The sequence below is a fragment of the Haliaeetus albicilla genome, chromosome 7 (genome assembly GCF_947461875.1).
Source record: "Haliaeetus albicilla chromosome 7, bHalAlb1.1, whole genome shotgun sequence".
Lineage (NCBI taxonomy): Eukaryota > Metazoa > Chordata > Aves > Accipitriformes > Accipitridae > Haliaeetus > Haliaeetus albicilla.
This window is the reverse complement of record NC_091489.1, coordinates 34,177,962-34,200,397: the sequence shown is the minus strand read 5'-3', so window position 1 is coordinate 34,200,397 and position 22,436 is coordinate 34,177,962. Positions and strand designations below refer to the sequence as shown.

General features: G+C 49.8%; 1 protein-coding gene and 1 long non-coding RNA gene across 10 annotated transcripts in view; one reads left to right on the top strand and one right to left on the bottom strand.

The window, feature by feature from the left end:
- Window positions 1-22,436, bottom strand: part of BCL11A (BCL11 transcription factor A) — a 156,305-nt gene that overhangs the window by 73,271 nt on the left and 60,598 nt on the right. For 2 of the 9 annotated variants that reach the window (XM_069787623.1, XM_069787622.1), the window contains exon 1: window positions 1,040-1,490. The exons of 3 other annotated variants lie outside the window; for them this stretch is intronic. In XM_069787623.1, coding sequence (XP_069643724.1) covers window positions 1,040-1,094 — 55 coding nt within the window. In that variant the 5' untranslated portion in view covers window positions 1,095-1,490. Of the gene's footprint in view, window positions 1-1,039; window positions 1,500-22,436 lie in introns of those variants that run through there. 4 more of the 9 variants (XM_069787629.1, XM_069787628.1, XM_069787632.1 and 1 more) reach the window with 4 other exon arrangements.
- On the top strand, window positions 16,431-21,995 carry LOC138686132 (uncharacterized). The gene is made up of 2 exons (XR_011325485.1): window positions 16,431-18,810; window positions 19,978-21,995. It is a non-coding gene; the product is annotated as an uncharacterized lncRNA (long non-coding RNA).

The window sequence follows — 22,436 nt, the reverse complement described above, 5'->3', positions numbered from 1 at the left end:
GTGTGTGTGCGTGTGCATGTGTGTGTGTGTGCGTGCGTGTGTGTGTGTGTGCTCAGCCCGGGCTCGCTCTCGCCTGTGTTTGTTGGCAGGAGGCTCCCCGCACACGCGGTGCTTGTAAACATTCAGACACGAGATTTTTCCCAATCAAAATCCACTTCCACTTTTTTTTTTGAAAATCTTCCAAAAAATAGTAAGCGAGCGGGAGAACGCGAAGCGAGGGCGAGGAGGGAATCCCTCCCGGCGCGGCGCGGCTCGCCTCGGCTCCCTCGCCCGCCCGGTGCCGCCCCCCGCCCCAGCCCGAGCCGGAGCGGCGGCGGGGCGGGCGCGGGGCGAGGTCGGGGCGGCGGAGCCCCGCACGGCGCCGGCCCGGGGCGGCGGGGAGCGGGGGGCGGCGGGACGGCCAGCCCGCACCCCGCGGCGGAAACAAAAGGGAGGCGGCCCGGCTCGGCTCGGCTCTCCCCCCCCCCGCCCCGAGAGGGTGCCGCGGGGCGGGCGAGGCGAAGGGGCGAGCCCGCCGGCAGCGGAGGGGCTCCGGCCGCCGGACTTTCTCCCCGCTCCGCTCGCCCGCAGCTCCCGCCCGGCCGGCCAAGGTGTCCGGCGTCCAGCCCGCCGCTCCCGCCGGAATTTCTTTACACTTTCGGGCGGTTCTGCCGCCGGCAGCCCCGCACCTAGCCCGCACGGGGCGGCTCGCCGCCTCTCCCGGTGCCGGGGCGAGAGGCGCCGCTCTTGCCGCCAAAGAGCGGGCAAAGCGGGAGGCGAGAGGAGTGGGGAGAAGGGAGCGGAGCGGGGGCAGAGGGAGTGCGCGCTGGCGGGCGAGGGGCAAAGAGAGAAAGAGGAGAAAAGTGATCAAGGTGATTAAATTAGAGAGGGAGAAATTAACCGGAATGCTGATAATCCCGAGCCGGCGTTCAGTTCATTTTCTCCCCGACCCGCTCACTCGCTCTCACTTTTATTTTTTCTCCCCCCCCCCGCTCTTGCTCAAATTAAAAATTAAATCCGTGAAGGGGAAATTAAATAAATTGCTCTCCGGGTTACTTACGTGAAAATTCCCGTTTGCTTAAGTGCTGGGGTTTGCCTTGCTTGCGGCGCGACATGGTGGGTTGGTGGCTTCGGTGGCTTGTGAGTCGCTCGGTTCACATCGGGAGAGACGGGTTAGAGAGGAAGGAGACTCCAGAGAAAATATCTTCATCAATGTCTTTTGACATCCAAAATAAATTAGAAATAATACAAAGATGGCGCAGGGAAGATGAATTGTGGGATAGCAGTCATGGCTTTTTTTTTTTTTTTGTGCAAGGGGAAAAAAAAAGAGAGAGAGAGGGAGAGGGAGAGAGAGGGAGAGAGAGAAGGAGAGAGAGAGATGAAAAAAATGGCAAAAGCCCCCCTGAGCTGCAAGTTCAAGTGCGGACGTGACGTCCCTGCGAACTTGAACGTCAGGAGCCTGGATGGACAGAGACATACAAAACATGGGCAGGGCAAGCCGGGGAGAGGGGAGGAGGGAAGGCGAAGGCAACACCAATGGACACTCATCAGGGGCTGGACATGAAAAAGAGAGCAGGACAAGCCAATGGACAGTGATCGCAGGGGGGAGAGGGGAGGGGGCGCGGCGGGAGGGGGTGCACCGGCCGCCCGGCGCACGCTGCCGAATGGAGCCCGGTGGCCGGGGGCGGAGGGGGCGGCGGCCGGACCCGCAAGTGGCCGCGGAGGAGCGGCCGCGGGAGGGGAGCCGGGAGAGGGGCGAGGGGGGGAACTGAAACACGCACGGGCGGAGAAGGAAGGGAGGAAAGGGAGAGGGAGAACGCGAGCAGGCAGGCAGGCAGCGGCAGCACACGCACGCACACCCCCGCTGGAAAAGCAAATACATCAATGAAGCAAAAGACGGGCAGAGAGGGCTGCGGGGCAGGCTAGCCTCGGGATGTGCCGAGGAGGTGGGAGAGCTGGGGGAGGCCAGGTACGACCGGAGACCACCCAAAAAGCGCGGGGGGGCCATCCGGCTCCCGGCTTCCCCACTCGGCCCCCCCCTCTCCCCCGAAGCCGCCGAGTCCCCTCCTCCCGGGAGCTGCGGCCCGTCCCCGGGGGACGGCGGCGGCGGCGGCGGCCCCGCGGGGAGCTGGGGGGCGGCGGGGGCTCGGCCCGGGCCGCGGCCCGCGGGAAACTTCGGCGGGGAGCGGCGGGCCTTGCCCCGCCGCCGAGCCGGGCTCCTTGCCCCGGGGCGGGCCGGGGGAGAAGCGAGCGGAGTTTCGCGAGCGAGGAAGCGGCAAGCACGGGAGAAGCCGCAGGAGCGGGGCGGTGGGGCGGGGAGGGGGGAAGGGGGGGCGGCGGGACCTCGCAGCTTCCCCCGCGGGCTTCTCTCGCCCGCCAGCCCGGAGCCCCCCTCCCCCGGCGGCGCTCCGAGCCCTGCCCGCAGCGACAGTCTCTTAACGAAAGCGAAACGCGGGGCTGCCGGCGGCGGGGCGGCGCGGGCAGCGGGCTGGCACCGGGGCAGGGCGGGCGGGAGAGAGCCGAGGCGGCGGGAGGCACCGAGAAGTGGCTGGAGTTGGGAGGATGCGGCAGCGGCGCCTGCAACTTCGCCGAAAACACGGGGAGAGACGCAGACGCTGCCGGCACGGGGAGGGATCAGGTTGCAGTAGAAATAAGCTCCGGAGGCGAACGGGCGTTTGGAGCAAAGTGCGGCTGCGAAAGGAGTGCGAGGGGGATAACCGTGCCCGGGACGGCGGCGGAGACACCGGGCGCCGGGCGGCCCCGCGGGAGGAGAGAGCGAGCCGGACGGGAGGAGGCAAGGGGGGGACGAGGAGCTGCCCGCCGCCGTAAGAAAAGATTTTAACGCGCCGAGCTGCGATCGCCCGGACGCCGCCCAGGGAACCGAGGGAGCGGGCGGGGGCCGGGGCTCGGCGGGCGGCCGGCGGGGACCTGTTGGCGAGGCGAGCCCGGCCGCTCCGCCGGCGGAGCTGTCAGAGGCCGGGGCGAGTCGCTCCGGCGTGGGACGGTTTCAGCTTCCCGCCAGCAGCTTCCCCCCCCCCCCCCGCCGCCGCCACACACACACCCCCCGCCCCCGGCTCCGCCCGCCGCCTCCTCCCGCCGCCGGTCAGCCCCGCCGCTCCCCTCCTTCACACATAGGCACGGGCGAGCCGGGCTGTGCCGGTCACCTCCGCACCTGGGGGTGTCCCCCGAGGCTGCTGGGGCGGGAGGGGGGGGAAGCAAATGCGTGTCCTGCGTGATTTTCCGGGGGGACCGCGCCGCGGGTGACAATAGCCGGCTGCTCCTGGGCTCAAGCCGCCTTTCGGGGTTGGCTGCCGTACCCGGGCGTCCATACGTTCCCGTGCGAAACGTATATAAACTGGCATGTGTGTGTCTGTGTACCGGAGAGATATACATATATGGGATTTGATTTATATCTAATAGCACGCATAAAGCTTTTCAAGGTGGCTACAATGTAAAAAGTAATGACTTTATTACCCCTGAAAGGTTCTGTGGTTCACAGTTAACAGTCCTCTGAATTACAATTCATTACGCAGTTGCGCGCTCTCTGAAGCCAACCTGCATCAGAATACCTATCTGTGGTTATTCCCAATAAATAACAGGCAGCGTTTCATTGATTTTCTTTAAAAAATCATAGCAAATTAAGCACTTAGTTACAACTAAATCTGCTTTATTATCATACCGTGTTTGAGATTCCAGAGGTGACTTCCCAGACCGCATCTTAAAACCTACAGTCAGGAGCTAATTTTACAGATGCTTTCATGAATGGCAGTGAGGATGTTCCTACCATTAGCATGCCCTTAATTCCAGCACCGTAAAATGCCTCGAATTAAATGGAAACTCGCTGCCTTAAAAACAATATTTCATCCTGGCTGGACAATTATTAATATTGGCATTTGATTGCAATAGTGCTGTGCTCCCCCCCCCCGTCGTGTCGTGTCCCCCCCCAGCGCTTCGCATTGTCATGTGATTGGAGGGAGATAACAAATCTCAAGAAAGAAAAGGAGTCAGAAGACATTTTTAACACGGCATAACCGCAGATTAATAATGCAGGTGGGTTTGTATTTTATTGTATTTTTAGGGGAAGGGAACGAGGCTGTTTAACGAGCAGTCGTGGACACAAAGTAACTATATTTACAATCCTTGATGTGGCTTTCGGTGGGTAATAAATTATGACAATATTAAAATTATTTTCTGGCAGCCCAGTTAACTGCGCTGGGGACCGTAAAGCCCTTACTGATTCCATTTATGCCTTGTAATTACGGTCCACGGGCTCTCTCTAAACCCTTTGGTGTATATTGTGTGTAAACTTTTAGCTAATAGACCTTTTTTGAATGGAGGGACTTTTCTCGGTACTTCCTGCAGTATATATTCTGTCTCTGATCTCTGTATTTAATGGCCAAGTCCTGGTTTATGCTTTATAATGTGTTGACAAGTTTTCTAACAGACTTTCTGAAATAATGCACATATATTCACGTCGGTTAGAAACTCCACAGTATTTTTAGAGTCGAGTAGATCTATATCCTAATGCACTGAGAGGGAGTGTAAATCATAGAGGATTTCATAGCCCTTTCAGTAGTTTTCTGTATGAAGTATGAGCAGCGTGGCCTCCAGACGTAACCTTTTAGAAAAAAAGACAGTGCTTTTATTTTATGGTGTAAAGTGCTTTTAGCTTCAGGGCTCTGAACGTGAATGTGGTCAACAAACAGCTCTTGCGAGGGAGTTTGCTACAGCCTCAGCCCCAGCGCCGGGCGCTGCCTTCGTGATGGGGAGGCTTACGGGGCCACCTCGGGCCGCAGGACCGGGCTAGTCGCCCCCCTCCCCGAGACCCGTTAGCCCCAGAAAGGCCGCCCCGTTCCAGCCGGCCCCGAGGTGCCCGCTCCGCTCCGCGCTGGGCGGGGGGGGGGCTCCGCGCCCCGCCGCCCCCGAGCCTCGCCGGGCTGAACGCCGGTCGTCCCCCCCAGCGGCCGGGTGCACGCCTCGGCCCGGACACCCTGGGGAAGGCGGCGGGGGGGGGGTGGTGGATGGCCCCCGGCGCTGCCGGAGAGAGGCTGGCGATGGCGGGGTCAGCCCCCCGGGGCCCGTCCCCGGCTTGTCCGGGGGGGCGGGGAGCGGGGGAGGGGGGGCTGAGCGGCCTCCGAGCTCGCCGCGGCGCCGCTGGCAAAGGCAGGGCCAGGAAGCACAGCCCGGGGCGCAGCGGGGGGCGAGGGCGCTTCAGGAGAGCCGGGGGAGCGAGGGCAATGCGCCCCGCCGTTGCCCCACTGCACCCCAGGCCCTGCTCCTCCCGCATCGCCCCCTCTACTCCCTGCTCCCAGCGCAACCGCCGCCGCAGCACCTCTCCGACACACCGCGCGTCTTCAGCCTCGTCTGCGCCTATTACACAGCCGTGTCACTCCGCTCAGTTACACTAATGAACCTAGTGAACGGGGCAGGTAGAAACAGAAGTGCTCACGTACTGACTGCTAACACCTAGAAATGCCGGGAGGTTAGAAGGGCAGGTGAGAATAAGGCCAGCACTGAAGATGACCCAACGGTTAGGCTCTGAGGGTTCACGCAAACTTGCGTGTCGCCTTCTCCTCCGCAACCTTTCTTTGCCCAAGCCGCAGAGGAGGATGCCCCGCAATCCTGCTGCAGCGGTTTGAGCTGCTGTCACCCCCAGCCATCTTATCAGCTGCTCTTTGGCTACGGACTCCCAGTCCCAGAGCAAAGTCAGCTGGAGGAAATGGTGGCCCCGTATCTCCACCACGTGCGGGCACGCTCCGAGGTACGCACTGAAACCGGGGCTGTCGTAGTTTTCAGGCTGCCTACAAGGGGAGACCAGCCTCGGAGAAGGGTCTGCCTCGTTAGCTGAGTGGCTGTCCCACCTCAATCTGTCTGTCCCATGCGAACCAGAGCCCTGAGACACCAGCTAATGCCCTGGAGCAGCTGAGGGCAGAGGTGGGCACCCAACCTACTCTGCCGCCCCGGGCCAGGGGTAGTAACCCGCAGCAGCAGGGCAGAGTGCCCAGCTGATAACATTTACACTGTAAAAATTAGTTTAACATTTAAATCTACCAAAATGTATCTATCTGTCCCTCTTCTCATGCCTCTGCTCGCTCTCTGAAAAATGGTGTGATCCTCCCTCCATTCAAGCTTGTGAGTTGCTTAGAGGTTGCTGTAAAAAGGGACATAAAACTGCCTAAAATTGAGAAGTGTGGCCTTCCTCATCTCGCAGGCAGGCACGTGGTCCTCCTGCACAGGACTGGGACCTGAAGGTGCAAAGGAGCATGACAGCTCATACCATGTACTGCTGCCCCTGCCTATCTGCTAATTTAGTGACAGACTTGGCAGTGGGTGAGTTCGGCAACTTTGGTGGGCAAATGTTCCTGCTTCAAAGCTCCAACTGTCATTCATTCAGAGCAGGAATCTCACTTGCCAACTCGGTACAGAACATTAGGACCAAATACAAATTCCAAAATTCTGCCAGTTCTCTGGAGCTGGGCTGCATTATATAACGGCAGATCGCACGGGGTGCTTTCCGACACCGTCTTGATAGTCTCAATCAGGCGGAGGCAACGTGGGTGGAACTCTTATCATACCAGGCTGACTCCCCGTGAATGAGCAGAGGACTTGCACGTTCTAGAAATAGTACGTGCATTAGTATTCCCGCATGAGAAGCTTCGGCACGCTGCTTTTTTTTTCTCTTTTTTTTTTTTCTTCCCTTTTTAATAAAGGCTCAAAATAAACTCCGATTCTGCAAGAACTTACTAGAGCGCACAGCAGCGAGTCCATGCAGGATCACAAACATCTGAGCGCCAGGTGACAGAAAGATTTCATTATCAGCTTGCCCTAGGCAGGACCCAGCATAAAACCCTGAACTTGGGGAGACTTTTTTCATGGGTTTCAGCAAGGTCTGGGATTTCAGCCTACCTCTGCTTGCACAGCATCCAGCACGATGGAGCCCTGAACCTTGACTGGACTTTTCTGGGGATGACTATAAAACAAATGGCACAAAGCGCTCAGGAAACAGACTTTCAAATGGCAAAACCCCTCCTATGAAGCATACAAACAGTTTTGCTTGTGCATGGGCAGGCAGAGGAAGGCAGTAATAAATGCCCGTAAAATCTCATTTATAATCAAATGTTTGATTTCAGCCAAACTAGTTTTAGTTTGTACTGGTCTAGTACTTCCTTGGCTATTTGTCATTTTTTGTGTTTAATATTTATATATCTTTTTATAAGTAAACCTGTAACATGCCCCTGACCGTTTCTATCCCAGGTTTCAAGCCAACATGATTTAAACTACGTGCCTGTAAAACCTCCCAGAACTTGACCTATAATGCAAATCTATACAGTCTTAATTATAGCAGCACCAGCAGCCACCGCACGAGTGAAATAGTTGAGCTTTCGTTACAAAGAGGCACAGTAGTTAAGGTCTGTCAGCGCTCCTGTTACAATCCCCATCTTGAAGAGGTTATAACTTGGGCTGTGTAAATTTGATTGAGCTGAAACTTGGGACTCAAACTGTCAGTCCATATAGGGAATTATCTTATGAATAATTGGCTAACCCATTGCTTGATTCACAGACCTTTATAAAACGATTTTTAATCGGTTTTAATGTTTTTTTCTTTTACTGACATCTAGGGTATGATTTTGGTACTTCTAGCTCTTCTGAAGCTCCATACTAAGCAGCGTATATATAGGTACCCAAGTTAAAGCTACAGCTACGCAGAAGAGTTCATGGGGTATACATGCCACATTTCCCCATCAATGTGTACCCATACACCAGTAAGAGACCACGAACAAGAAATGTCACTTAAATCTGTCTCAAAAGAGTCTCCTAAACATGTAAGATAAAGAGAACATAAATGCCTCAAACAGGAGGGAGCTAAAGCTCATAAAATGTGTCTGCTTTGTACATCAGCTCCATCGCGATATGCTGCCGGTTGCACATGTCTCAGGCCCCTTTATAGCAACCATCATGCCGAGAAGGAAAGGCGCTCACTGAACCCACAATCCAAAACACTGCTCTGGCATGTTACAGTAGAGTGTATAGGCCAACTCGATTACCATAGATGCAGCGAGGATAGCTAGGGACAGGAAAACACCTGGCAGAGTGTTGGTCATTGTTATCTTTGCTAACAGTTTCTCAGAATCTTTTAATCTTCTTGGGCTTTTTCTTCCCCCAAAACTGTGGAATTGAGTCCCATGTGTGCGTTGGCATCAGAACAGCCATAATGATGGCACTTTGAAAGGGATGAGCCGTTTGATTTTCAGCATGGAACGTAAGGTTAAGTATCACTTTGTGTTACAAAGGATTTTACTGAGAATTGCTCCTCATAACACTTGCCACTAGTTTTAAACTTCTGTTTATCAGTGATGGCTTTTACCACCTGGAATCGCATTAAGCTGGAGCATGCACAGTTGGTTAAGGTGGGGGCTTGGAATTTTCCTTGACCTTAACAGTAAACAATGACAAGCTCAGGGGCAGAAATATGAGCCACAGGCCATGAAGAAACAGATTGCTCTCATAGAGGCAGACCCCACAAAGTTTCCGTGCCCACCTCACTGAACGGTTACAGAGCAGGGACACCTTGGTGCACACCTGAGCTCATGAGCAGCATCTCCATCGGTTTCAGGAAGAGTTTTGACCAAGCCTGGCTACAGCATCAGGCTCTCTCACTGCAGGTTTATTCTGTGCAGGTCTTTCTGAAACAAAGCGCTAGGAGAAGCCAGACTCTCCTCAGCAAGACGTTCCACACATCCAAATCCCCCATTCAACAGGGCTACGCTATTTGTGTTCACAGAAACTGATGACGGCACAAGCACAGAGAAGCTGGTCTTCTGGAGTCACTGCTGAGATCCCAAGTCATTTACCTAAGCAGGTCGCTATCTTCAAGCCTATGAGCATGTCGTGGTTTAACCCCAGCCAGCAACTAAGCAGCACGCAGCTGCTCACTCACTTCCCCCCCCACCCAGTGGGATGGGGGAGAAAGTCGGGAAAAGAAGTAGAACTCGTGGGTTGAGATAAGAACAGTTTAATAGAATAGAAAAGAAGAAACTAATAATGATAATGATAACACTAATAAAATGACAGCAGTAATAATAAAAGGATTGGAATATACAAACAATGCACGGTGCAATTGCTTACCACCCACCGATCGACGCCCAGTTAATCCCCGAGCGGCGATCCCCCACCCCCAGTTTATATACTGGATGTGACGTCACCTGGTATGGAATATCCCTTTGGCCAGTTTGGGTCAGCTATCCTGGCTGTGTCCTGTCCTAACTTCTTGTGCCCTTCCAGCTTCCTCACTGGCTGGGCATGAGAAGCCGAAAAATCCTTGACTTTAGACTAGACATTACTTAGCAACAACTGAAAACATCAGTGTGTTATCAACATTCTTCTCATACTGAACTCAAAACATAGCACTGTACCAGCTACTAGGAAGACAGTCAACTCTATCCCAGCCGAAACCAGGACAGAGCAGTAGGAAGACAGGTCACTGACACAAACATCTTTTTTGCTTCGTTTTCTGACTTTAGCTGCTAAGTTTGGGGAGATGCCCAGCTAGCACAAGGTAAAGAATTAGAGCCAATTCAGGCCATGGGGAGATAGCACCCACCAGCACAGAGGCAGCTGAACTCAGAAGTGATGAGCAAGCTGCACAGATAGGAAAGGCTAAGCCAGGCTCCCAGCCCTGCAGGGGCAAACTCTTGGTGAGGTTCGAACCGGGAACAAACAGCGTGTAACGCAAAGTTTAAACTAGCAGCATGTCCAGCAACGGTACACAGTCACACTTCATCTCCAAAGTATCTGTTCATCAGTGGAGAAGAGCAGGAGAGCTGGACAGACTTGGTCTGATCCTGACCAAATAAAACGTGGGGCAGCTGCTGATCTTTTAGCACAGCAGTAGTTCATGAACAAGATCTCGGGGTCATAAGGAGAAGCTTTTTACACCTCTGTGCAAGATTAGATCCAAGGGGCTCAAACTCTCCCTATGAGGAAATCTTGAAAGCCCCACTCTGGATGTGGCAGGCAGGAAAAGGAGGAATTGCAAACATTTTGTCTTGAAGAATAAATCCAATTATACCTCACATCAATTAAAAAAAAATAGAATAACCAAAGTAATTCACTAATCTGAGAAACCCAATATCAGCAATCAAAAAGAAGTTATTTCCATTGAGAAATTAGTTTTGCTACACAGGATGAGGAAAGATTTAGCTGTTTTCTTGTATGCTGCTGAACACAGTCCCTTCTCCTTCCTAGCATGCTTGGCGTGAGGGACAATAGAGAAAGACAGTGCAATAAAAAAGGATTTTCCTCCTCTAACGCTGCTCGATATATCCCTTACCAGAGGAATCTACTTGGCCTCGGGTACTGCAAAATTCTTAAGCACATATTTATCTTTGGGCACATCAGCTGTACTTACATGCTTAAAGTAAGCATGTACTCAAGCATGCTGTTAGATTGGCGCCTTAACATCTTTTGTAAATAACTTCTATTACATTGCTTTTTAGAGCGTCAACTTTTATTCACTTAGAATGCATTGAACTGAAATTTAACATACACAATCATCATTCTCTATATTCGTTTTATATTACTATTTCAGGTGACATTTAGGCTTAGCTTTTAGCTTTAGCAAAGAAGAAATGCACATGCTTTGCAGAACATGACATAGTTTGTGTGAGGATCCAGATGAAAAAGAATTGATTGTTGAGATAGCAGAGATCTGTTTCAGCATTTAAAAATAAGGACAGCTTTATTGTGGATTTTCTTCTTTGGCATATATATTCCATGCAAAATTTCAGCTTAATTGTGAGAATGCTTACAATAATATTTTAATGCAACTTTCTGTAGTCAGAAGAATGTATTATTATATAGCCCAAAGCTGCACGGAAAGATCCAGTGCTGAGGGGTGGCAGGAGTGATGGTGAATAACCTGTGATAAGAGCCCACTTCTCTGAGCAGTTTGGATAGTTTTGCCACCATTTGTTATTGTCAGCACATATAATTTTTACAGTACAGTATGAATTCTGACTGCAGTGAAAAGAATGCCTTCTACCCCCAGTATGAATAAGATTTCATTCAATTAAAATAACATGCAAGTATATTGTATAGTATTACATAGAAAGCTGATGCACATTAAGTATGAATGCTGGGGTTGGGGGGAGTTATTGTACTAATGCTATTGTTCAGTAAACAACTATTCCCCAGCATTTAAAAAAAAAAAAAAAAAAGGCAAGGGAAATTAAATACAGAAATCGGGAATATGTACAATGTTTGATATTACCATACTGAAATTAATGTATTCACAATTTAGACTTTAATTTGCCCTATCGTATTAAGTTTCACAGCATCTGAGTGCCGAGGGAGAGAAAAATAGGTGTAAACACGTGGAGAGAGATCCATAGACTATCTATGCTGAAACACAGCACCCTCCGACGTTGCGGTGATAGGCGCTATAGATTTACGCTGGGTAAATGCAGGCCATATCATAGCACCAGTCTTGAATTGCTATTCCCCACCGGCAGCAGGGAGAAGTTTGGTCCAGATGTGGCTGGAGCGATGTGGATCCACTGCAATCCCCACCTCCTGAGCAGCTCTGAAGGTGCTCCTCAGCATGGGGTTGAGGTGAGCTACAGACCTCCTGGCACCCTGGCAGGTCATGCTACCCAGAACTGAAGATGTCTGAAGGCAGAGGGATGCATGGGGACACAGCCACAGCCGTTCCTACGAGGAAGGCCAAAAGTGTCTGGGAGCCGAGGTGTATCTAAGACAGCCGTTGTACTCAGAGCCAATAAAAATGAAACTATTCTCTGTTGAGACCTAATTAGCTTTTATATTCAAAGCCTTACTGCACATTTGTACATTGCTTATGAGTGGGACTAAAAAATATATGTACCATGACACTATACTTTTAAAGTGTCTATTGAATGCTTTTCCCATTCTCCAAGGATTGCCTCCTCCTTAGATGTATACATTCAGTGAATATGACGAGGCTAATTATTTTTGCCTGAAATGATCAGGGCTTGTCTCTAGTAGTTTGCACAAAGCACGGACCTCACATCCTCAGCCTTGGAACTTAAAAAAAAAAACCCAAACCACAACTGCCTTCAAATCCTAAGACAAAAAAACTGTTTGGTAAACAAATTTCCTGCCACGGGCTTTGCAAGGCTTACTCTTCTATCAGAGCCCCTGCGCACGTATGAGCCTTTTTGCCATTTTTTTTAGAGGGGGTTATATATTTTTCTGTTACCTTTCCTGCCTGTAAAGCAATCACGGAGAACGGCAGGAGGCACCATAAATATGCAAATTGCTGCCAGTTAACTGGTTTCGCTGGTTCCGCCTTGGGAAGCGGCATCGCCGCCGCGGGGGGGATCCGCGGGGCCCGGCCGCCCCTCCGCGCCCCGTCCGCGGCCGAGCCGCCCCCCGCCCCGTCCCCCCGGCTCCGCGCCGCCGCCCCCCTCCGCGGCTCAGCCTCGGCGGGGCCCCGGCGCGGGGCTCGGCAGAGGGCACGGCGGCAAGGAGGGCGCTCCTTTGATTCCCACGGATTCCCGAACTCGGGCCGGCGCTCACGCTCGCTCGCGCGGCCTTTTTGTGTGTCTCTGCGTGTGTGTGCGCGCCTCTGGGGGCTTCTCCGCTTCTGTCTTTCTTTCGCGTGGGGTATGCGAGTCCTCTTCGTTCGCCCCGAGGAGCGCTGGCAGTTGGATGCCGCCTCTCTCTCATCACACGGGCAAGATTTTCGTGCCTCGCCAGCTCACCTGAGAGGTGCTCCGAGGCGCGGGGTGGGGAAAGGACTGGCTCATCCCCCCGCCGCGTCGGGAATTTTTTACCTCCCCGGGAAAATCGGGGGATGCTCGCGTATGGATCTGTAGTCTGAAACACATGCCGAGGCCCTCTCTCTTCTAACTCGGCAGTTAAGGGATTAAAAGGAACCACTGGTTTCCAAATTAAAACAAAAGTGTAATTCATAGGTAAACGTTTGCAAAAGTATATGAGACCGTTTTAAAAATCGCAAGGAGAAACAGCGATCTTGTGTGGATTCCGGGTTTGCTCTGCTGGTAAATTCAAAGCAGCGTTGCTCATTACACCGACGTGTTGCGGGGCATTTGTCAAAGCCATGGTCTGATCATTTGGACATTTACAAAAACCCACCAAAGTAAACAATACAGCTAATTTATAAGCATTCAGATGTGCAGCAACTTTAACGCAAATATTCCTATCAGTATGGTGGTGGTGGCCCCATATAACACAATAAGATACAATTCAGACCTGTGATGGTCGATTGAATACATAATATGCATTTTTAAAATTGCCTGGAAATGTATTCATATGGTAAAATCTAATGGTTCAGGTGGAGCTTTTACTCTTGATCAAATAATAAAAATTGTTAGAGACCACTCTGTCATCTCATCGCTCACCAGCCTCCATGAGGACGGTTTTACATTCCTGTTTAAATAGGACAGGAGAGCAAGAAGGAAAACATAAACCACAGAAGAGTTACTACAGGCATTAACTTTTAAGCCAGAAAAGCAAGAGAGCTGAGAAAGCAAGCGGGGGAATTGTCTTCGTCATGCCGCACCCACTGAGGTTTCCTACAGCTGAAGCCTCTGGTCGGCAGATCGTGTTAGGGCAAGGTCGCACTCACCAAACCCCAGGGGCTGACGTGGGCGAGGTGTCACCATTCTGCCTTCAAAATATCTTCTTTCTGTGGATTTAGGTCTGCCAGGGAAGGGGACTGGTGTGGACAAAGAGACAGAGGCTGTGGACAGATGAGACTCCCTGTGGGACGGAGTGGGTGGCAATGGCCTTGTCTGCAGAGAAGGAACCTGAAGTGCAGACTAGCAATAGTAATGGTGATTACTGTTAAAGCGCGGAGCTTTTCATTACTGAAAACTTCAAATAACTCTCCTGAACTATATTTGAGATGGTTTTTTTTCATGTTAACTCCAGGTTTGATTGCTGGAAAAGGTTGACTGCTAGAAAAGGAAAACCAGTGCAGTGCACAGCAGTGGGGAATCGAAGCCCTTCTTTACCAGAACCCCTGCCATATACGTACTGTCACTCACCTTCCAGACACTCAGTACAACCATTCAATCTATTGAATCAAGAGACTGTTTGATCTTATCTGCATCTGTGAGCTGACTGTCAACCTGCTTAGGCTGCATATTAAATCATCTATAGTAGCTGTATCAAGCTGGGATGATCTGTTAATTCTAAATTTATTAACCCTTAGAGTGCAGTCATCATGTTTAATCTAGTGTAGCCGGCATTTATTTTACAAGACTAAATCCTTCTTTAAGATACGGCTGTGCTGTAGGTTAAAGAATCAGTAACGTGGAGGAGACGGTAACTGGGAAGAGCTCACTTTGATCTCCGAAAGCCAGCTGACAGCATCACTGCTCCAAACACGTATGTGTGTGCTTGCATCATGCTCCTGTGTCCAGCGCGTGGGGTGTGCGCACACGTGTACGCGCCTAATAACATTTCCTCGCAGAGTTTTGCCCGAGACGAGAAAGAAAGAGAGCGGCCTTGAACAATGCCGGAGCCCTGTGCCTCCACGAGGACTTAAATCCAAAAATCCAAGTGACGGCACACCACCGCAACGGAAGTCAAGGGGGGCTGCAGGCGGAGTCCTGCGAGGACCCACCAACAAACTTCCCCTGCAAGTCGGCTCCCACTTTTTCGTCCGTAACTGCTGTCCAAATGAATTGACAAACGTCCTCAGAGCGCTGAGGACCACGGCTGCTGCAGGACTCATAAGGAGTCAAGTACTGCAATCTGCGTACATACAAATATACCCCCACGCAGACGCGTATACGTATACAAATAATTTTATACAGATACATACGTACGCATCAATATGTTAATCTGTTCGTTACACACACACATCTCTCCCTGCCCCTCTCTCCTGTTATCTATTATCCTTGCACATTGCCGATGGTATCAACATATTCACAGCTTTTATTTCAGTCGCAAACTGCTAGGCATGCTTCCTTTTTTGGTAATCACGTGCCCGGTATCTCTCTAATGTAGCCTAATAACAATTTTAGCATTCAGATGAAGCGATTTCATTCTGTGACTGCCTTTTCTATTAGATTTGATTCTGAGAAGCCCCAGTGGGTGCCTCCGAGGCAGAGATCTATCTGTGAGGCTGCAACCGATTCAATAGCAGCCTGAGCTAACCTTGACCTTTCCCTAGACCCTGCTCCATCTGGTGCCAGCCTGGTCCCCCCCTTCTCCTCCTCCTTGCTTCACAGTCAGCATTGATCAAGGCAGAATCGAGCGTCTCTCTCCCTCCAAGGGCTGGGCAGTCGCGGAAAGGACAGCACATTTCAATATATGGAAATGATCGAGCCTCTTATGCAATCATAAATCTACATAAAGCCTCGTGATTTGATATTTCATTCACCTCCAAAGATTCTCCCCCTCCGTCACCCCAGCAGGGATTTATAAACTATAAAACAACGGCTTTCCCCAACACCTGGAAATTATAAAGCTTGCTGTTTATTGCGAACGAACCCTCGGCGATTTCGCCCGATTTACTTTGCGGTTTACTTATTTATTTGCGACTCACGCGGTTGTTTTCCCTGCGCGCTTGGGTGGGTTTGGGTTTTTTTACGGCGGGTTCCCCCCCTGCCCCTTTTCGGCGCTGGCAGCAGCCCCAGCCCCGGCCCCGGCCGGGAATGTTTTGATGCCGCTGTTGGGTTAGCCCCCGCTTTCGTACCGCCGAAGGCAGGCGCCGGGCGGGCTCGAGCTCAGGGCTCGCAGCCCACCCGCGCCCCGCCGGCCCCCGGCAGCGGCTCCAGCCGGCCCGAGCCCACCCCGCGCCCCGCTCCGCTCCGCACCGGGCGGGGGCCGGGGCCGGGGCCGGAGCCGGAGCCGCTCGGGCGCGTTGCGATAGCTGGAAACGAGGAGAGGCTGCTGCGATAAATCAGCGCTCGCCACTTCGTCATCTTCCTACTTCTGCTTCATTTTCTTCTCCCCTTCCCCGCGCTGGCGCTCGGCTCCCCGCGCCCCCCCGCCCCACCGGCCGCAGCTTTGCCCGGCTGCCCGGGGCGCTGCGCCGCGGCCCCCTCGGAGGAGCCGCCGGGCTCCCCGCCAACTTCGCCTCTCGGCGGCGGCTGCCAGGCTTTGCCTGCCGGGGGGTGGTGGGAGGGGAGCGGCGGGGCCCCCCTCCGCCGCCAGCCCTGTCGGGCCGGCGGCCGCCGACCTGCGGCGCTCAGCTCCCCGCTACCGACATGATGATTTTGTAATCCGGGGGGTGTTCACGGAGCCAGCCCCCGCCGGGCTGCGGGGCCGGAGAGGCGAGGCGAGGCGAGGCGGCCCCAGCCCACCTGCGCCCGGGGGCAAACCGGTTCCCCCCCCCCCCGCCGCCCCCGCGCTCCCTCTCTCCCTCCCTCCTCCCTCCGGAGCAGGGAGCTGGAGCAGAAGTAACGCTGCCGAGGTATCCCTGTTCGCTCCTGGGGTGCGGGTTGCATTTTTAATACCAGCCAGCGTGGTTTTATCGTCGAGATAGGCTCCGTGCTTTGACAGCCTTGCGTGCTCCTCCATTGCCAGGACACTTACTTACCTTTACAAGCAACAATTTTATTTTTCTTCCTAGGAATTCTGACAAAACCACGTTTGTTCATTGCATAGCAGCCTTAAGATTATATAACAGATTATGTAAAATTATAATTACAGCTAATATATGCAGGCTTTAATTATTATATAGAGTTTCCTGGGTATCTATAGCTAGGCACGCAGCACATATGTTAAGAATCGGTTCTGCAATATTTGCATAGCCAACACTTCTGGTTGTAGATGCGGCGTAGAAAAGGAATGGATAGATACTTGACAGTACATATGTATAAGAGAGATACCTTTTCCCATTAAGGAATGTATCTGGAAATATATTTCTCTCTGTTTTGAGGAATTTGTTTTGCTTTATCTCCACAGGTAGTAAAAAATAATAGGAAGAAACTGTGAATTACGTTGAAAAAATAGATATATTCAATTTGTCAGTTTAATATTACGCTTCCTTTCTGCATCACTACAAAGATTTAGAACATTTCCAAAACTTTCAGCTCTAATCTGTGTCTCGGGTTTGTTTGGAGGACCTGCCACCACATGCCAGCTAAAAATGAGTGTAAATTAATAATAAAAACCACTTCTTCCTTATTTCTGCACTCATATAATTTAACAGGTTTTGATAAAACCACGGATGCCATGGTGAGAATTTTCCAATGCGTGCAGCATTAACAGTTTTCATTCTAAAGCACCAAAACTTCCCAAAATAGAACTGCTGAATATTTCTTCGCTTTCCCCAGTGGCCATCTACACATATTATTATACACTTAAAATACAAAGAATACTCAGCTCCTTAAAAAGCATGGTTTGTTCTACCAGGAACATAGTCGATGGAAACAATCTCAAATCTAGGCGATTAAAGTACACTGTGTTATTTGTGGCCTCCAAAATTAGAAATAATTTGAAACAAGAAGTAGGAGAGTTTTTAGCTAGTGTTTTCCACCACGTGAGAGGTAACCAGAAAACATTCACCCTTATAACGCAACACAATTCATAAACTCTTTGCTTTCTGAGCTACCTGAGCAATCATGTAACCTCTGCAGAAGTGCCTAAGCATGGTTTGTTGTTGAAAAGCACGTTGTACTTATTAGTAAAATGTGAAATAGCTTAAAAAACAATTTGAGCTATGAATTGCCATCTGCTCAATGGGGGGAAACAGAAAGTAACTGAATATATTTTCTCACCTTTTTTTATAGTAACATAAACAACACTCCAGAACACTATAAACTTCTAGCTGTACGAAAGCCATTGGTATAGTTCATCATGCTTCGGGTCAGGACTTTGTCCACACTGTTAAACGCTGGTTTTTTTAATTATCTGCAAATGGCCCAAGGTATTTTTTTCCCCTATTAATTAAGATGTCCTTTTTAATTTCAGGGATTAAAAGTTTGATCCTGCTTCCCACATGATACTCTGGAAACTGTCCCTGACAGAGAGCTAGCCTGAGATCTGTGCGTGCCTTGGGATGTAAAAATATGGCTAAAGCAGTGTATACCACTTGCTCTGGTTCTCTGCATGGGAGGAAAAGAGGGAGGGTTTTATGTCACCCAGCTTTTATGTAGCACTTTGCATCACTAGTGTCCATCGCAAAGAAGTTCATCTCTGTCTTCTCCCTGCCCTTTTTTTCCAGAGAATAACCAAGGAACGGAATGGGACTGCTTCCTTTGGTATGGAGCTTTGCCAATGCTGAAAGCACATTCCTCCAGTGCCTGCAAACTCGGTGACCTCCTCGAGTGCTGTGGGGGCAAGGCTCCAAAATCAGCTCAGAGTGCAGGGAGGCCTCTGCCCGCCCCAGGAGAAAGGCCCCACAGGAGGGCAGTGCCTGCCCTGATCTACGCTGGGAGCAGGGCTTCCTGCAAGCGCTTGGGGAAACCATCCATACTGGCAGCTGCTGCTCCCCGAGACTCAGCTCACCAGGCAAACAGTACAACAGAAAGAACAAAATAACTTTTTTTTTTTCCTACTTAGCTAGAGTTATTTCATTGCTGTCCTTCAGCTTTATGCACCTGGGAACCCAGACTTTTTTTAACCTGTTTGTTCTGTTTCTTGCCTAACAGCAGTTCAGCCAACCTGCCCCCCGCACACTGCTCCTACCAGCAATGGATCAGACGGGGGAGCATTTCTGGAGTGCAGGGAGCCATTCAAACCAAATGGCCAGGTTCAGGCACGTGGAGGACATGAACTGGAAGATCTCGACTTGGAGCGAGTTTTGCAAGGAGCACGGCAGGAAAGCTGTGAATTGTTACAGTTCCATCCCACAGGACAAGCACGTGTTAGACGGTAATTCTGCAATGCAGAAATTGTGTTCATCTGCCTAATGCCCGATGCTTTCTGCTCCCCGAAAGACTGACTTCTCAAAAGCACTGCTTAAAAATAATAACAATACAAGGAGCAGCTTTTCTGCTCCCTTGGAACTTGGCAGGAGTATAAATACGCAGTAAGGGAAGAGGGGAATTGAAAACTTAACAATAGGAAAGGGAAATACAATGGCATAAAAGTGGCCTGCACCCCTCACATTTTAATTTCCACCAATGCCCCTAGTAGGGCTGGGCACAGCAAACCGCCTCAAGATTTATATGCAAAGCATGTGAGCTCACTGCAATAGCTGTATCATAGCGCACGCCTAGGTGTTCTACACCTCACATACAGATCACCCTGTACTATTAAGATTCAAATCACCTGTCCTTTGTCACTAATAAAAATGAAATATATTAGGGGAAGTTTGAATATAGTGGCTTGACAGAGCATGTCATGTCTTGCACATGAAAAAATGCTACAAGTACACGATCAAAAAGTAGCTGCCCATTTTTGTGGCATAAGATTTTTCTGTTTCAAAGGCCAAAATGCATGCTTTGAGACAAGGCAAGCCTGAACCCTTAAATTCCTATGGCCCCTAAGAGTACAGCGTGAGGCCAACTCAGAACTCCATGCTACACTGAGAAAAACGTACGTTTTTATGAGACTCCCAGTTTTTCTTTTTGTTTTCAAATGTGCAGAACGTAAGCAAAGCATGAGAAGCAGCACTATAGGTCGAGTGGTCCTTCCCCAGTTAAGAAGTTGCCACAGCAGAACACCACCCCATAGTGGAAGTTGCCAATATTGTCGTATTAAGGGTTTGTCAGTGTTACCATTCTAAGCCTAAGGCCTAGACCCTACTAAGGCTTTCTGGAAAACGGTGTCAGCTAGGTAGATGAGCACATCTCCTGAGAGCCGACAGGGCTGGTGGCTTTTTCAGCCTCTCCTGGTCTTGGTTATTCAGGAAAGCAAGAAGCCAGCCAGGCTTTGGGATGGAAAGTGGTACAACAGTGCCTCTGTGTTACAAAGCAGTCCACAATAGACATCTGATAAGCAGTATGCCACTCTAAGTGAGACACAAACAAAGCGCAGGGACTGTCATTAAGGAACCAAGCACAACAGGTTATTTTGTTCTGTGTGAACGTCTTACAGTATTGACACAAGGATGGACATTGCCAGCTCCTCACCTGTGCTCAGTCACTGATGGAAAGTGTGCCCCTCCCCTAATTGAAGGGATAGAACCAATTCAAAAAGGTATATTACAGCTCTAGGTGCTGGAGTCAGAAACATTTGTAAAGCCTGCTTGGTGTGAATTCATGCAGTGGACAGCAACTGCTCCAAAAATTGCCTCAGCTTCTAGGAAAGCGGATGCTTTAAGCAGTTGCCAAGAGCCCAATCCCAAGTAGCCTCTGGGAAAATCACCATGGACCTGTCTCCAAATCCACCACCTCAGCAGGTGGCCCCATTGTTGGTTTCTCTGAAGAGGCACAGACTGTGGGGTGCCCTCTTTCTCCTGAGCTTGTCCTTGCTGAGATCAGGCTGGTGGCAGAGGGAGATAGAGGTGAAAAACTTAATGTGCCACTGCTTGTGCCATACCTGTTCTATAGATAGTGTGAGGACTTTGGTCCTCAGTACTGTCCATCTGGCGCCATTCCTGAGCAATAAAAGCTCACCCACAAAGTATTTTAAAGCAAACAGGTGGTGTAATGAATACCTTAAAACTCCTGTAGCTAGACAACAATACCACAAATAGTAATTACTCTAAAAATACCCACTCAGTGAAAAGAACCCAAGTTCACATACCAGCTCCTTTGGCCAGCGGGAGACAGGACCCTGCAGAGGCTATGTGTTCATCTCGCAGCAGGGTGACCTCTTGTGTCACTCCCCAGCGATTCCCGTGGCTAATCCAAGCACACCATCACACTTGCCAAAAGAAGAGGTGTTCCAGCAACCCTTGAACCTAGTGAAAAGGTGACCTGGCTATCATTGCAGTCTCTTATAAAGTAAATGGAAGTGTGTGCATGGGGGTGTGTGCACTCACACATGTGTACATGGGGGTGTGGGGTCAGGCATCAAATATTTTTAAAAAATAGGGTTCTACACTGTACTACTTCCTAAATCTTTTTGTGATCTCTGCACAGATTCTCCCCCTGCCTTCATCTAATTTTAAAAAGCAGGGCCACTAAAACAACCTCAAGAACCAAATACTATCGCCGATTCCTCAGCACACATCATGCACAAGAACAATAGCTGATTTCATAAGACACCTGGAAAAAAAAGAGTCTTTATCGTTTAAGATCAGAATTTGTTTACAGGGTATTATTTAAACTGAGGAACACAAGCAGAAATCTGAAAATATGACTTAAAATTACTTTGTTGTTATCTGTATTCTTGTTCTTGCATTTCTCTCTTTTTAGGTGACTTCACAGAAGGCAGGCTCAAGACAACCCAGGACAAGATGCCCTGTGGAGAGTTGCATCCTAAGCTCTGAATTCCTTGATTTGGGTTTTATTGGTTCAAAAAACAGATCCCCCTTTTTTACTTTTGAAACTGTCTGTTTATTGTATGAATGTAAAATAATTACTGAAACCAGGTTATATAAGCATTGTACCTAAGGAAGATTTACAGTACCTCAGAGAGAAAGAGCACTATGTAGAACCTTTTTTGGTTTTGTTTTGGTTTTCAGCATAGTACATTTAATTATTTAATGACATTTTATATAATTTTACCTTTCTACCCTCCACCTAAAATGAAAGCAATATCAAATCATAACCTCCTTCTAGTACAAATCATACAGGTAAAAATTAGATCTGTTTTTAAAATTAAGTGTATCTTCTACTAAACTTACAGGTCTTTTTTCATGAAAGCAAGTGCTATTTACCATGTGTGGCTATTTCAGTGAGCTAAATATTTATTGAAAGCTCAAAGCGTTCACTGGCCTCATTTTCTCTAGTTGTTGCGTTCAGATTAATAAACCCATTTCCTACTTAAAATGAAAAGAGAATTCAGAAATGTTTAGCATGAAGTGAAAAAAGCAGCAAGAAAATGACTAACAGATACCAGCACATTGCATATTTATTTTGTCCTGTCAATTATTTTTAAAGAATTCCCTGCTTATGGAGGAAGATTTTTAAAAGACCTGGACTATCAAATAAAGATGTCCACAAACACCGGCTTCTTCATTTTTCCTCATTTTGGAGAAAGTGAATACTGTAAGGTTTTTTTTTTCTTTTACTTTATTATACTTTTGCCAGTGCTGAAAAAAAAAAAGTCACGTTTCAAGGGTCATAGAATAAACCTGCATAAAGAGTTTATGACACTACAGTGACGCATTTATGAAGCTAAATACTCATCAGTAGTTGCAACATTAGGAAATCGCCAATATCAGATGTTCTTCGCAACACTTCAAAGCAGCAGCCAAGTATAAAGTTCTGTAGGTACCAGCTACTCCAGGGTCAGCAGTGACTCCAAGTAAACACGTTCGGAGGCCTAGACCTGGAGGTAATTTCAATGTGTTTGTATCCAGTCATGGACACACAATCACCTATTGAAAGTGTCTGGCTTGGAGCACAGACAGATGGAGAGCACAGAGGTTAGTACAGCCAGGCCTC